At 48.6% G+C, this 16,380-nt stretch overlaps 1 protein-coding gene across 4 annotated transcripts in view; it reads right to left on the reverse strand.

Annotated features, from left to right (window-relative positions):
- EFR3B (EFR3 homolog B) overlaps positions 1–16,380 on the reverse strand; it is a 134,701-nt gene that overhangs the window by 73,985 nt on the left and 44,336 nt on the right. For 3 of the 4 annotated variants that reach the window (XM_067007993.1, XM_067007995.1, XM_059079206.2), the window contains exon 1: positions 10,460–10,719. The exons of the other annotated variant lie outside the window; for it this stretch is intronic. In XM_067007993.1, coding sequence (XP_066864094.1) covers positions 10,460–10,661 — 202 coding nt within the window. In that variant the 5' untranslated portion in view covers positions 10,662–10,719. Of the gene's footprint in view, positions 1–10,459; positions 10,720–16,380 lie in introns of those variants that run through there. 4 annotated transcript variants of the gene reach the window in all.

The raw sequence follows: 16,380 nt of genomic DNA on the forward strand, positions 1-16,380 counted from the left end.
CAAACAATATGAATGGGAATCAAAATAAAGATTTACCCATAATTACGCCACTAAGTAACCTTCCTTTTTGAAGAAAATGATTGTAACATTTATTCTGAGCTCTACAAACCAAGAAAGAAATATGCAAGGATGACTCTCTAACTGCCCTAACCATCTCATTGGTAGGCCAAGTGGCTATTTCTCATGATTAACACCATTAAAGTCTGGAGGAAAAGCCAAATGGTTATGTTCTGGCATATGCTTTATGCTCTACAAAATTATGATCGATGCTAGAAGGCACAGTAAGATGGTAAAATATTATTGTCACTACAGGATTCTCTCTGTCCTTAGAGAGATTCTCCGGCCCACCATCACTGGTACCTTGGAAACTTGGGCTGCTAGGTATGTACCTATGGTTGGATGAATGACACATACAATTATTTTATAGTTCAATGCAAATATCTGAGGTCTTACTACATACCAAAGATCTCCCCTAGATGCTAGGAAAAACGAAGATTAAGGTAGAGGTTGTGTCCTCAAGAGGTTCACAGATCTAGTGTGTAAGGAAATAAATGACATTCAGTTTGACAGATACATGAAAAAAATAACAGCCAAGTAGAAGATACAGTGGGGACACAAAGAGAGCTTGCTGAAGGCTGCACAGCTCTGGGTTTTTTCAGCATCCATCCTGTATGATTCAGCTCTAGGAACATACCTCCTGCACAAGTAGTAAGAAGCTAGGAGGTGCTGGGAAAGCATTGCTTTATTACAAGCCGTGCCTTTCTAAGAGATCTTCACCCAAGGTCTTTATAAATGTTCTTGTAACTTAGGACTTATGATTTATAAGTGTTATTTCATGTATTACTCACCTGAAAAGAAAGTTGGGACATGGACAGAAATTGTTCTGAATAGTTATGACGAAGCTTGGAGCCCTGCCAGGCTAAGAATCTAAGACTCCTGGTTCCCAGATGCTTGAATTTATCTGGGTCCTTCTGTAGGGTAATGAGAAAGTTAGCATCCGAGCCCAGGAATCCTAATTCTCAGATTTACAGGCAAATTACAGCATGTGCATTAGGGCACTGAGCTTCAAAGTCCTCACCAGGCACCTATATTCCTAGACATAAAGTCACAACTAAACTATGTACAACCTACTAAAATACTCAGTTTGGAATTCTCTTGTGGTGAAATTTGCCGTTTGGCATAAGGCACATGTAACTGCCATCAGGTACAAAAGCAGTGTTTTAATCTCACATGCAGTTCTGTGAACACTTGCTTAGGAGACAATGGAGAATGAACTTCAACCAGCTGCATGACCTTGGGTCTTCTGAATCTCTGTGTCCCCAGCTCAACCACAGGTGTAATGACGTCCACCACCAAAGGGTTGTTCTGAGTGGAGGTAATGAACAGAATGACACAGAATAAACATCGCTACATTTTAGTAATGCATAAGAATTTAGCGTAGTCTAAGGACTTAGATGAAGATGTCACACCTGTCCTCTTTGTGGTCTAAGAGATTTTTCTCACCTTCCTGGTACAGGGATGAGAGGGACACAGTCACGGACCACCAATCTGTGCAAGGTCCTCGAGGAGGCAAGAAAGTGCGCGACAGAATCAGCCTTACGGTTGTCCCCGTTCAGGGTCCCAGCTTGCCAATCCTGTAGCAGCTCTCTGGTTGCCATTCTTATTATCAGACCCTTCTGTCTAAGGATTTTAACAAATACAGCCTAAATATGACATGCTCATCCTTGTAAGCGGGGACTGTCACTGTTTCTGGAGAGGGCATGGCCTTGCCCCAGAAGCATCCACAAGAATTGCTCAGATGATGATAACATCCCCTTTCACAGGTATGATGTTCTATAACATAAATGCATGCATGGGGACATTTTCTCATTACAAAGCAAACTATCCCCATTTTATAGGGGAGGAAATGGGCTCAGAGAGAGAGAGGAAATAACTGTCCAGGGTCCTATGGCTAGAAGGTGGCCACTGGGGACTTGGACCACCGTCCCTCTCTAACACCCAGAGCCCAGTCCTAACCCCACCTCTGAGAGGCAGCAATCACTGCTTCTAGACTGGCTGGACCCAAAGATGTAGGGAAGGAGTTTTAATTCACAGACAAACTATCAGAAAAAAAGAAGCTCCTCCTGTGAATGAACGTCTCAGTCTCTGGGGTCCTTCTGGGTCCTCCTCCAGGCCAAGCACTGACCACGGACCACGTCGTTAAGAACACTGCCAACAAGGCATGCGTGTGACTCGGTGCTGCTTGAATGACAGCCCCATCCGCCTGCCGGCCAGTCTCTCTCTCCGAGATGCACGCCCAAGCTCCCTTGTTTTCCATGCCATCACTGGCGCTTGCGTTGTCTCCCACCCTCCTCAACCTACTCTCCTGAATCCTCTCTTACTTACCTTTTCTCATCTAGGTACCCCAGACTCTTCCTGGGCCATTTCTCTCTCTGACAAAGCAAAACAATGATAAAGGAGGAGGGGAGGCTGCTAAGAGGCAGAGGCTCCAACCTGAAGTGAGCTCGCTGCTTCCCTGCAGATGGGCCTGGGACCAATGAGACGGCACGTCCCCCTCGGCAGTTCATCCCTGACGCACACACTCTCCTCTCTCCCCAAATTAACATGTGCCAGTCTCTGTGGTGCAGTGAGCTCTGCAAAGGAAAGACCCATATTCTCCGAAATATTCAGAATATTCTAGGGACAGCACTGTAGGAGTGGGGGGTGAGTCCGCACTGTGGAGCTGGAGCACCGATATCCCAGCCCAATCACATAACCGTGTAGCCACGGGTGGGTCACTAAAACTCTTAGCTCCTCAGTTTTCTCATTTCTAAAGTGAGAATAATAATTACCAACCCCTAGAATTTGGGGAGGATTAAATCATTAAATGCCTAAAAAGTGCTTAGAACGCTGCTTGGCACATAGTGGTACCCAATGAATGGAAATGAAAGTAAGCGTAATTGTACTGTTATTCAAAACACAGTTAAGGCTGAAATACAGAGAGGGTCAGAGTTATAAAGAGGTAAATTTCAGAAAAGACCTCTAGCTCAGGATTCACCCATTCAAAAAGGATGAATGAGTAGGTTTTTGAGCACCTACTCTATACCAGGCAGTGCTCTGTGCCCTAAAGATGCAGTGGGGAACACAGAGAAGAGGAATATTGGATTGTGGTCAATGGCTGTGCAGTGAATTAAAATAAGGCATGTGAACGAGAGGGACAGACAGGCCTCCCTGGATTGTGGAGACAGGAACCGCTTCTCCAGGGAGCACACTCTCAAAAGACTCACATTCATCCGTGGAAGGAGAAAATAACATCCACAGCTGTGAAGCGGCGCAAGAGCCTCGGCAGGTCCGGGCTCATCCAAACCAGGAAGGAAGCCGAGGGCAGAGCCTGTGGCAGTTTCAGGGAGGAGTCAGAATCCACAAACTTGTATTTGGACCAGTCTTCATACTCTACAAACTGGGATAGAGCTGATTAAGGGAACTATATTTTCAAAAGAAAAATCTAATTTGGGCCAATATTTTTAAAATATCTCCTTTGTAAGGAGGAACTCAGGGAGGAATTTCTTTCAGATCTTAGCATCTCAAAAAACTGTATTTGTCCCAGGCAATTGCATTTTTAAAAAGTTTTAAAGATGCTATGGGGCTTCCCTGGTGGCGCAGTGGTTGAGAGTCCGCCTGCCGATGCAGGGGACGCGGGTTCGTGCCCTGGTCCGGGAAGATCCCACATGCCGTGGAGCGTCTGGGCCCGTGAGCCATGGCCGCTGAGCCTGCACGTCCGGAGCCTGTGCTCCGCAACGGCAGAGGCCACAACAGTAAGAGGCCCGCGTACCGCAAAAAAAAAAAAAAAAAAAAAAAAAAAAAAAAAATAATAATAATAATAATAATAATAATAAGGATGCTATGAGTTTTGCAAATGACTTTTCTCCTCCTTTTTTGGCCTACAGAAAGCTCAAAACTGAATTTGCAACAGGGCTTGTTGGTAGGTGTTTTTTCCCTGATACAACTTTACTTTTGGCTTTTTTTTTCCTGTTTTACTCTTAGATTTTCTTTGCATTGATCTCTTTGTTTACTGTAGCACAGGTGCGTGTGTGTAAAATATATGCTTCAAATTCTCTTTAGAATTAGATTATAATAAATTTACTGCTCTAGGCAATTTAGCACCTATTTCACAATAAACTATTTTTTATATCTGCTTATATGACCCACATTTTATGTACCATGGGAATTTTTTTTTAAGTTTCAGTTCACCTTATCCCCACCCAGTTCTACTGCTTTTTTTTTTTTTTTTTTTTTTTTAAGGGGCAAACATCTTCCACTGCATATGCACAATTGTAACTGGTCCAAAGCTTTCTCACTCCTTAGGCTACCGCCTGCGGCTTCAGCATCTATCTCCTCCTCTTTCCTTCATTTTCCCATCATGGAGGCGGGGAGGCTGCCAAGAGGCAAAGGCTCCAACCTTTCCCATCCCCCACCCATTCTGCACAGTGCCCCCCAGTTTCATTTCTTTAAAACATTAATTGAGCAAATCAGCCATTTGACAGTTTTCAACTCTTCACCGGCTCCTACCGCTCATAGGGGTAAGTGAAAACTTCTTAACCTGACAAAATCTCCTTCTCCATCACATAATTCACCATTTAAACTGCCCAATCCCAGGTAGTTTCCCTAACTATCCCTGGACATGTCTTTTCTTTCCCCACCTCTGTGCACTTACCCTGGTGTGTCTCCCGGCATGCTTTGCCGCCCCCTACCCCCCAGCCCTCGTAACGTCACACAAATGACCGCTGTCCTGCGAAGCCCTCCTAATGGCTCCACCTCCCAGTGGGCTCTTCCACATCCAAATATTGCTGACTGACCATCTGAAGAGTAGCTCCATTCCACCTTGCGAAACTGTGTAATTTTACTGAACCTGTCTCTGTACCGTTTAATTTTTTGCAGGTTTTACAACTCGTTTGCGCACTGAAACTGGAAACTTCTTGATGGAAGGAACTTTTATACATTTTTTATCCCTCACGATGCCCTGTGTACTATCACATATAGTTGGCACTCCACAAATACTTGATAGTTTATGTCTATTTCCCTTCAAAATACAAAGCATAAAGCAAATGACAGGCCAATGGTTAAGTCCTCAATGAATAAACTAATCATACTCATATGACAATTCACTAAAATGCAAAAGATCAGAAAATATAGGAAGTGTTTAACATCACTAGTAATAAAGAATACAAGTTAAAATTATATAATGTTTCTTATCAAATTAGTAAGATTAGGAAAAAATCTCAACCTTTAATGCTTTTGAGAGTGCAAGGAGATAGGTACTCTTATAACTGCTGGTGTAATCGATACAAATTGAAAACAATTTGACAATATGTAACAAATCTTTAAAATGTTTATATACCTTGATCAACCCATTTGGAGGGCTAGGGAGATACTCCAAGGTTCAGAGAAAGCTCTGTGCACCAGCTACTCTTCCCTGGGTTATAACACTGAATTTTTATGAACAACTTAAATGTACAATAAGGAAATTATATGTCCATTCAGTGGACTGTTACATAGCATTAAAATGGCATTAAAAACGGCAGCCAGTGACTTTGTGTTAACTTGGGGGTGGGGGAATGCTTATATTTTAATGTTAAGTAGAAAAAAATAGAATACCAAATTATGGGAAATGAATAATTCTAACCACATAAACAAATGCATGGAAGGAAAGATATCAAAACAGTAAAGGCAGTTATACTTGTTTCTTGTTTACGGTGTTTTCCAGATTTTCTAGAAGAATTGGATGACTACCAGGGGGGAAAAAAAAGATGCTTTTTTTTTGGCTTGTGGGATCTTAGTTCCCCAACCAGGGATCAAAGCCGGGCCCCCTGCAGTAGAAGCGCAGAGTCCAAACCACTGGACCACCAGGGAATTCCCAAAAGATGCTTTTCAAAGTAGATTTTTCTTTTGTTTATACCAGGAACAGTATCACAAGCACTGTTATTAAGCTTATCAGACACAAGCTTAATTTTTTTTTGCCCCTTTTTTAAAATAAGAAATGGAGAGAAGAGAGAAAGTTGAAGAAAGGGAAGGAGAAATTGCGGGCAGCTCTCTTATCCTGATTAATCCCAGTCAGGAGGTGGGCACTGTCATCCTGTAGAGCCAGGAAACAGGCTCAGAAAGCCAGGTCCAAGGTTACCTGAGGGGCAGAGCCACCATCACAACCAGGGTAACACGCCAGGAGCAGGCAGGAAAGAGACAAGAGAGGGCAAAAGCAGGTGAGCACAAGATCTTAGGGGTAATTTATATAACAATATGAAAGGTTGGTTCCAGTGGGTAGAATTGTGGATGGTTTTTTTTCCCCTCCTCCCTTTTGCAGATTTTCCATAAGGTGATACTAACTTTTTGTTTTTATTTATGTGCGATAAGAAAACTGCAACCGTTTGAAATCACTGAACTGTGAGCAGCAAGAGAGAAAACAGGCTCTCCTCACTCCACCCCCCGCCCCGCTACGGGGAATAAAGAAGTCAGGAGGAGAAGGGAGGGGGCGGGGGGGACAGCTCCCACCTGAACAAGCCACACGCTGCACCATTGGACTGCCTGAGGATTTGGGGGATGAGGTTGGAGTGTGCGTGCGTGCGTGCGTGTGTGTGTGTGTGTGTGTGTGCGCGTGTCTCCTGCGATGAGGAGGAGCAGGATACGCGGAGCTGTCTGGCAAGGTGAGCCTTTGTGCTGCACGTGGAGTCGGCTCCACCCTGCACTTCTCCCCGCCAGCCACAAGTCACACACACGTGCTCTGTAACGCACATTTACAGAAATCTGTGTGCTGTTGCTGTTTTCCCTACAGTCGGCTTTCTGAATCACAAAGCCTATGCTGGGCATGAGGCAGAACCTAGAGGTGAGGAGGGATTCGTTAGTGCAGCTTTTGTTTAAGGGAGATTGGGCTACACACACGGTGGTTCTAGGGAAATGCTTTCCAATCGTCTTAATGGCCTGCTGCCCTGATTCCGGAGGGTAGTGTTTCTTGGAGAGCTCGGCCCCGCCTTGGTGCGTAAGTAGGACACTCCTAGGTGGGACCACCGTGGCTCCATCCCAGGGGAGAAGGAGAGGGAAACTTTAAATTATGTACCTCTAACACACACACAAAAACCCTAATGGGAATCCATTTTTTTTGCAGAGAATTTGCTCACAATCTTCCTACCCGAGTACAAAGGGCTTTTATAGTTTCCCAGATCCCTTGTCAGTCTGTGTTCATAGGTAGAAAAAGAGGGTGGGGAGTCACCTGTGCCCTTTCGGAGAGCCATTTCCAGAAAGAGACTGGGCTTTAGGGATGAGTGAGCGGTGAGAAGCAGCTGGGGTGGGTCTGGTGAAGGGAAGGAGAAGTAGTTCGGTGGCTTGAGTGGCTAGCCAGGTCGAGGTGACTTGTGTGCTAAGCTGGGGTGGGAGGTTATGCAAACAGGCATTTTTAGGAGCCAGCAGAGAGGAAAAGAGAAGGGCAAAGGCCCAGGAGGACCTGCAGGGCACAGGCTCTTGAGCAATTTGTCCTGTGAGTGCAGAACCTCTTATAATGCACTGTCACATCCAGGGTCCAGCTCTGAGGCTCACACAGACCTGGGAGGTGGATGGGCCTCTTGCCGTTTTATACAGAGGTATCATTCTGAGAGACAAAGCCACTTGTCTAAGATGAAACAAACATGAACTGACTCTGGGTTGAGATGGGCTGGCCCCATGTCTAGGATTCTTTCTATCCCAGATGGCACCGTGTCCTCTAGCAAAGACAAGGAGCCCTTATTCTCCCATAGATGGAAAGAAGAAGATGGGGGAAACTGAGGACACAGGGAGACTGAGTTGTCGGGGGCAGAGGTAAGGTGAGGAGGAGACGAGAGGGGAGATGAAGATCTGTCCAGCATCACCACGCAGCTGAGGCAGCAATGGGAGTGAGATTATGCACAATGATAATGGATCCAGTAACCAGGGTGGATGGTCAAGGGACAGGTTTACCTAAAGCTCTTAGGTGACTGGTGGCTCTACACAGGGGCCTCACTACCCATCAGTTAATAAAATCCCTGGTGGCATTTTCCCAGTGAGCATTTACCCAGGGCATCAGGGGAGGGGGAGGGCCACTGAGCTAGGAAGCCCCTGTTTTCATTTTGCCTTTTTCCATCTAACTGTGTCACCTTGGATAAATCACTCAGAAAATAAGAACCAGATAGAAGAAGTCTATGATTCTATGCCTTCCCAACCTCCCTATTCACATCTTTTTTCATCACTGGATTGCTGCTGAGGAGAGAATGATTATAAGTATGACATGGACCCTTTCTTTTCATGAAAGTCAAGAAAATACTAAAATCCAGGCCAACGAGCCCTCCCCTTGGAGAGTGGGCACCTCTCACACCTCCTAAGACAAGGCTTTGCACTAAGCGAGATTCAGTAATCATCTCCCAACCAGCACTGGCATGACTTGGCTGCAGGCAAGTATGCAGAGGATTCCTTCATTACAATCTTTCTATGCATGATTCAGGGGTAAGTACTGTCTCTGTTTGCATCTGGAGGAATAAGAACATATTATAAAAGAGAACTGCAAATCTGTTGTGTATCCAAAAATAGCACGCAGATATGCCAGCCTCCCGGTTCACCTTTCTGTACCATCCAACTCTTCCTTGATTTGCTTCACACAACAGAGGCAGACTGGGACCCACTGGGACCCCCAACGCTCAGGTATCCTGGGATCAGTTATCAAACTGTCTCGGACTAAATGCCTCGAGGTGACCCAGCAGAACTAGGGTGCCTAATTCTTACCCATTCTGATGGGCCTTGTCCTAACTCCTTCCCCACTGCAGGTGCCCCTGCAGTCACATGCTTTTATCAAGTGATCTGCAGCTTTAGGCTGCTCACTCTGCAGAAAAGAATGGGGGAAATACAGAGAGGAAGAAAATATAGCTCTCTCCTGGGAACCTCACAACCTCCTAGCTTATAAAACACAACCACCTTGCTACCTTCCTACAGACTCCCCATTGGCCAGCAGCACACGCTCTGAAGTCAATCCCCTCCCACCCCACTCCCCAGCCTTGGCCCATCCAAGAGATGATACTTGCTGAAGGGACCTGCTGATGTTCCAACCTGGTTCAGAAATGCACATGTGCGACCAATGGGGCAGGAAAGGAGGATGATTAAAAGGCTGAGTCTCTCTAAATAATGAGGCCCACCGACTGCTGAGCCTTCGTACTACGCTCTCAGCTTCCTGTGCCTCAAACTTTGTGACTCATATCGCTTGCTTGCAGAGTGAGGCAGCTGAGTGGCCTTGGCGATGGCTTAAATCGGGAATGTGCTTTTCTTGCGACACTCACCCCTCAGGTACCACCTGAGCCCCTACCTGGCCATGGGAGTGGGAGCTGAGCATAGCTTCAGCTCTTTTGCTGGCCCTAAATAGCTGCCAGAGCCTGATTTCCGATGGACTTAGGTCCATAAGGATCCTCTCTCCCGTTCTCTCTGTCTCTGTCTGCCTGTCCCTGTCTCTCTCTCTCTCTCTCTCTCTCTCTCTCTCTCTCTCACACACACACACACACACACACACACACACACACACACACACACACACACACACACACCAGTTCAGAGTATGTGGAGGCTCTGTAATGCCGTTGATTTCTAAACTGGTCTGGGTCTCCAGTCCTCCATTCCTCAGAGCTGCAATCTGAGACCCAGAAGGCTCTTTTCTTCACCCACACTGCCTCCAAAACCAGAGGAATTCCTGGAAATTTTAAAAGCAGAACAGGGTATCAAGAGGGTCTGGCTAACTGTTGCACATCAGTTGAGGGGATGGCCGTGGAAGGGGGCAAGAGAGGTCAGGGGACAGCCAGAGATGGCCACCCAGAGCCGCCCGGCACCCTCAGCAGCGTCTCTCCCGTTCATCCCTGCGAAGGGCATATCTGGAAGTTCGGGAGCTTGGGTCCCACGGGCGGCAGGGGCAAGCAGAGGGCAGGTCCATCCAGGGGCGGCGAGACCAGGCTCTCAGAACTGGCTCTCTGGCCAGCCCTCTGCACCGCGGGCGCCGCCTCCCACATGCTCGGAGCCGGCACAAGGCAGGCAGCGAGCGTCTCCCCGCAATCCCGGACCGGCTTCCCGCATAAAACTCCCCAGCACAACCTGCTTTTGTTAATTCTGCAAATGCTGTCACAACACACCCTGCCTGCTCGGCTCCAAGGGAGACTCGCTTTCCCCAGAATACAGCCGCTTCGGATCCCCCGAGCCCCGCGCACCCCGACGGACCACCGCCCACCCGCCCCAGCGCCCTCAAATGAGCGAGGTCCGAAGGACCTCGAGGACCCTACGGTCCTCGGTCCTGAGCATCTTTGTCCTCCCAGAACAGACGCGCACACAGAGCGACAGAAAGAGCCCAGCCGGGCACCGAGTCCGCGCCCCTGGCCTCTCCGGGGCCCCGCAGGGGGACAATGGTCTGCGTTCTGCAAGTTTGCGAGCCCGGAGGCAGAGCCCTCCTTACCGTACATCTTGGCGGGGCGAGTGCCTCCCGGGAGGCCGCGTCGCCTGCAGCCAGCCCCCGGTGGCGCCGGCCTTTCATTCACAGCCGGGGTGGCCGATGGCGGCGGCCGGCGGAGGCCCGGGCGGGGCGGGGCGGGAGCAGGAGCAGGAGCGAGAGCGGGGGCCGGACGCGAGAGGGCAGGGGCCGGGAGCCGCACGCCCATTCAGCAGCCCCGGCTGAGCGCGGCCGGCCTCGGCTCGGGTTTCTGGGCAGGGCTGCGCCGCGAGGGGCGGAGGCTATGCTAATGACCGTCCCTTCCCGCGGGCTCGGCCACTGCCGGGCCGCCCCGCCCAAGCTCCGCCCCGCCCCGCCTCGCCCCCCGGCAATTCCCACCCTCCGAGAAACCCAAATCCCTAGAAGCACCTTTCCCAGGCTGTCGCCCCCAGGTGCTGGGTGGCGCATTTTCCAGAGTCAGCGTCTCGCAGGGGAAGTGACCCACCCGGCTCCTGTCGGAATGCTCAGGCCTACAGCTGAGATCTCCCATAACCCGCGGGCACCAAGGGTCAGCAGGGGTGCTGGAAGCTGCAGATGTAGCCCCTCCCCCACCTTTATCCAGAATGCGTTGTCTGATCCAGGGGGCGCCAGGAAGAGGAATTGGGGCATAACCTTCCGCCCTCCCCTGGCCCCCTTAATAAACCCCATTCCCTGATTAACCCCTTCGCTATGACCCTCGCAGCCACTCTCCTGCCAAGTGCTCGCTACCAAAGCGCGTCTTTCCTGGGCCAGTTACGCAGGAAACGCACACCGTCCCACCGCTCAAGTGCTGCAGGAAGTCAGCTTGCTTTTCCTCTCCCAGATTCACAAGTGTAATTCACTAGCTTTGTGACCAGGATCCTCTGTACCTGTGCCCCAGGGCCAACTTCACCCTCTGGAACCAAGTGAGAAACAGACACAGAGAGGCAGAAGGCTCACGCCAACAGCCTGAAGACAAATTCTAGCCCAGCTCAGGGCTTCCCTAAGGCTTCTCACCCAGCCCCCTCTACATTTCACATTTACCCCAAGGTTGAGGGGTTTTGTCCTCAAAATATTCTACTAGTAGAAGTTAGAGAGGAGAGAATCTTAAAGTTGCTGTCATGTCTCTCATTTTAATGAAGAGGAAACTGAGGCTGTGAGAAATTAAATTGTGTCCTTTTTCCTAGATACACTGAGCTGTGTGTCCATAGGCCAGTCATCTCCCTCTCTGAACCTCAGCTTCCTGCAGGACTGTTGGGAAATTTATATAAAACCTACATGCAAGTACACAGTGGGCACTCACGTATTCATTTTCTTTCCTTCCTCACCCAAGGCAGGGAGAGAGCCAGAGAGAGACTCTAGGTCACTGGACTCTTGGAACAGTGCTCTCTGTTGTGCCCCAAACCCATGTTTCCCATTTCTCTCTGGCCTCACCACCCCCTCCCACTCCCTTGATGTTTCCAAGTTTTGTTCCTGTTCCTTTACCTCTTTACCTCTGTTAGCAGCACGTGCAAGTCTTGAGGCCCCATGGGAAACTCTGGGAAGGTTCCTGGAACTCACGTTTAACCTAGACCCTCAGATGGCTCACAAAGCAGCTCTGTCTCCTATGTCCAGTTCTAGGACCAGGTCAGGTGACTCTGAGATTCGCTGAGGGCCACTTTTGCCCTTGAACCAGGGCAGAAGGGAGAATTTGGAGTCTAGTTTGGTCTGGATACCCAGAGATACCCCTACCCCCGCAATCTGTGCAACACAAAAGATATTCATTAAACACTGGTGTCTGCAGCACAGTGGGAAATGCAGTGTCTGTCTCCACAGAGTGAAATCTCTAGCAAGGAGTATAAGACTGATAAATACTGATAAAAACAGTACATGACAAGGAAGAATATGGTAAATTGTGCATGAGAAGCACAGACCTCTACTTAGACATTCAGAGGGCTGAGAGCCTAATTCATTCTTTTTATCAAATATTTACTGATCACTTCATATTATTTACTAGATACTGTGGAAGGTGCTCAGGAGAAGGGAGACATGCAAAAATGATAATAAAATGTAATAATTACTAGGGTGGAGACCCATAGAAGAAACAGAGTAGAGCTTCAGGAAGGAAAAAAAAAACATTCAAGATGGGCTTTGAAGAATGGGCAGGATTTCTAGATGAGGAGATAATGTAAATAATTCCAGCCAGCGGGACTACAATTTGCAAAGGTCAGGATGGTAGAGGGGAGAGAGTACGTGAGCCACAGCCTGGAGTCTCATCTGGCTGGAACAGAGTCGAGGTCAGGGAGCGGAAGTAGGAAGGGAAGGGAACTCCCTGGCGGCCCTGTGGTTAGGACTCCACTCTGTCACTGCCGAGGGCGCAGGTTCAGTCCCTGGTTGGGGAACTAACATCCCACAAGCTTATGGCAAAGTAGGAAGGGAGGCTGAAAAGGTAGTCTGGCGTCATGTTGGGAAGACCTTGAGCGCCCGATCCAAAGGCTTTCCTGTTAGATCTCGGGCTGCCAGAGTTAGCAAATGAAAATACAGAATGACCAATTAAATTTGAATTTTGAATAAACAAGGAATAATTTTTAGTGTATGTCCCATGAAATACTGGGGACATGTTATACTAAAAAAATTTTTTGTTGTTTACCTGAAATTCAGATTCAACTTACGTATTATCTGGCAACTTTAGTTAGCACCATCCTCTGGGAGGGTGCTCCTTGGATCCTCATGACTGAACCAGGCCTGGAGTGGTGATCACCCTCACCCCAACCTATTCCCAGTTATATCCCATTGGTATGTGGCCCCTAAGGGCACAGGGATAGGGTCACTCTGGCCCACCTGCACCCTTTGCCATGGGTGCTTTGGTCAGAGCACTCAGGCTCCTCTGGGTCTATATGTTCAGTGGTGAAGGAATCCGGCCCGTCCTCAGCTTCTCTGAGGGGTAGTCAAGATGTTTAGATAAAATATGTGCAGGAAATGGTGCTGTGGAAATCTAGGGTAGTGGTGTTACATACAAGGAAGCTGGAACACAATATTCCAGCTCACGGTTTAAAACAAAAGAGCAGAACCCAAGGGCCCCAATACCCAGAATAGTGTGCCCATGAAAAGATGCCAAACAGATATCAACTATTTGGGTGAACTATGGAAAGGAGGGAGAGTCAGAATTGGGATTCCTACCCTAACTGGGTTCTTACTTTATCTGTGGAAATCCAAAACAGGGGATGAATGTGACAGTGAGGAAACTGGAGAAGAAATAACATTTATTTCATGACCACTGAGCCACAGGTTCTGTGCCAGGCACTTTACACACGTTATCGGATGTAATGCTCTGAGCGACCTTGCAAGGTCCATACTATTGTTCCTGTTTTACAGCTGGGAAACTGAGACCCTGTCCTAATTTAATCATAATTTTTACAGCTTGGGCCATACTGTGGATGCAGTTTAGATTTTTTCTTCATGAAGCTCTACTCTGCTTCTTCTATGGCCCTCCACCATAGTAATTGGAATTCTAGTAAATGAGCAGGAACTCAAGTCCAGGAAACTCTTGCCCAAGACACATTTTCTTTCCACCATGCCATGATGCCTTACAGTCCACACTGAGAGTCACATAACAACTGCACTTTGGATTTCCCTGGTGGTCCAGTGGTTAAGACTCTGCGCTGCCAATGCAGGGGGCACAGGTTTGATCCTTGGTCGGGGAAGTTCTGCACAAGGCCAGGAAAAAAAAAAAAAAAAAAAGGCAACTGCACTTTAAATCAAGTTTTTTTTTTCCCAATGACTTCTAAGATGGTCTAAAGCACCGTGCCCCCTTCCCTTGATTTACCTGCATTTGCTCCTCTTTCTCATCCGTATTTCACTCCCTCATCACTTAGGTTTGGAGGGTAGAGGTTGGAGAGAGTCTCGGGCTAAACACACCAAAGCAGGTGCTCTAATTTCCACCCCATTCCTAGACCATCACCGGTGGCCCCCCTGTGGCATCACCTGCCTTCAGAGCCCAGGGGCCTCCTGGGACTAGTTGGGTCAGGCGGAGGAACAATGCCTTAGAAAAGGTTATTATTCTTTGACCAAACTTGCCCTGGTTACCACAGTCACTCTGAACAATGTCCTTTGTTGCGATAGCTCAAAGGATCCCCTTTGCCATGAGCAAGCACCACAATTCACAGTTTCCTTTTGAACTAGAGGCTGAATCGCCCTGAGCTACAGAGAAAGGCAGCTTAGAAGAAAGAGGCAATCTACAGTCATCACATAAAGCCCAGGACCCTCATTTGCATCCCCGGTTCCACACCTCCAGGCCTGTCCTTTAGTCCAGGAGTCTGGCTTCCTGCCGCTCCAGCCTCCCATGGCCCCCAGGGGATTGACCTTGTCAATCTGCTCAAAAGCCTCTAATCTCCCCAAGAGCCACACAACTGCAGCAGCTCTTACTCTGGGTACCAGCCTTGAGCGGCCAACAGCTTTAAAGGGCCTTTTCCAGGATGGAAGAAAGTGACGGCCCTGCGGAATACAGCTTCAGGGGGAAAAAAATCACCGACCCAGTGAAGGGCTGAGGGGAGCCGAGGGGAGAATGGGCCCCTGAAGCTGATTAGCTGTGAAGGCTGAAGCAGAACTCGGGATTCCTGACTCCCAGCCTGGTGACTTGAACCCCTGGCACTTCTCCCTTAAAGCCGGTACCTTGACCTACTTCTCAGAAGCTGCAGGGAAAGAACAGCCTCTAAAAACGATACCCAAGTATAGGAGCAGGTGGGTATCCAAGGGCTGAAGAAGGCATCTCCACAACCCAGAAAACAGCTCAGCAGCCAGGTCAGGAGGACATGCTCTTGGCCAGGTCCCTGAGAGCTGCCTCGGGCTGCAGGAGGGTCTCAGGGGCACCAAGCTGCCTGCTGCTGTGAGAGCAGGGCCTGAGTGCCTGGGGTGGAGGAGGCTGCTGCAGACAGATTTTACCTCCTCTAAACCAGATTTCACCAGTGAGTGAGTGAGTGAAGTTTGAGCTACTGATTATTGACAAGTCGAGGTTTAAATGTACTAAGGCAGATCTCCAGCCACCATCCTTTTCACTGCCTTTTGTTTGCCCTGTGTTCACTCTCCACAGAAGGGTCAGGCTCCCTTCATTTGCTGCTGCTTCCTATGGACCCTGGAAAAGAGGCTCCTCTTCTACTTGAAGCTCAAATCCATGTTTCCGCTAAAAATAACTCAGGCATTATCATGCCCTTGGCCCTGACTCCTCTGCCCTTTCACGCTCTCCTTGCTCCAGGCTGTCAAGAGGCACCTGCTCTCCTCCACTGATTACCTCCCATCTCCAAGTGTGATACTTGCCCCCACAGGGAGACCCAAGCCCACCCACGCTCTGAAGGACTTGAAAGCCCCCTGGTGTCATTTTTATTTGTTGATAGACGTGACTTAGAAAACTCAGGAAGTGGAGAGCTGGTCAGGTAGATGATCTCAGAAGGTCAAATCTGGCTTTCCAAGCCATAGCTAAGGAGACCTGCACCAAACAAGGTTTGATGGAAACTTGAAGGAACAGGCTTGCCCAGAGGCTGGCCAACCTGGTTAAAGAAAGGTTTAAATGAAATTGGAGGAGAGGAAGAAAAACAGCTCCAGAAAGTTGCAAACCTGGCTACTGGGGAAAAAAACCAGAAAGACATATGAGATGCTGAGCTCTAAGAGCTGAAAGTGGAGCCGGTGGAGGAGGAAGAGCCCAAGGACCTCACTGGGCCCAGATGCCAGCTCTCCGAGGAAGTTACCCTGGCCTGCCTGAGCCAAACCCAGTCTCCCTGGCCTTGTCTATTCACTGCCTCAGATTGACGTTGGACCCTGAAATCACCCCCTCCTTCTCCCCCAAATGATGCTGACTTACACTCATCTGCTCAGCTTTTGGCAGCCCTGCAGTTAGGAATCCCTGGCCCATTTCCTCCTCCCTGGACTCTCTGCTTGGCTGCAGGACTCCTCTTTGA

This window comes from Kogia breviceps, chromosome 11 (assembly GCF_026419965.1).
Source record: "Kogia breviceps isolate mKogBre1 chromosome 11, mKogBre1 haplotype 1, whole genome shotgun sequence".
In the NCBI taxonomy this organism is placed as follows: Eukaryota; Metazoa; Chordata; class Mammalia; order Artiodactyla; family Physeteridae; genus Kogia; species Kogia breviceps.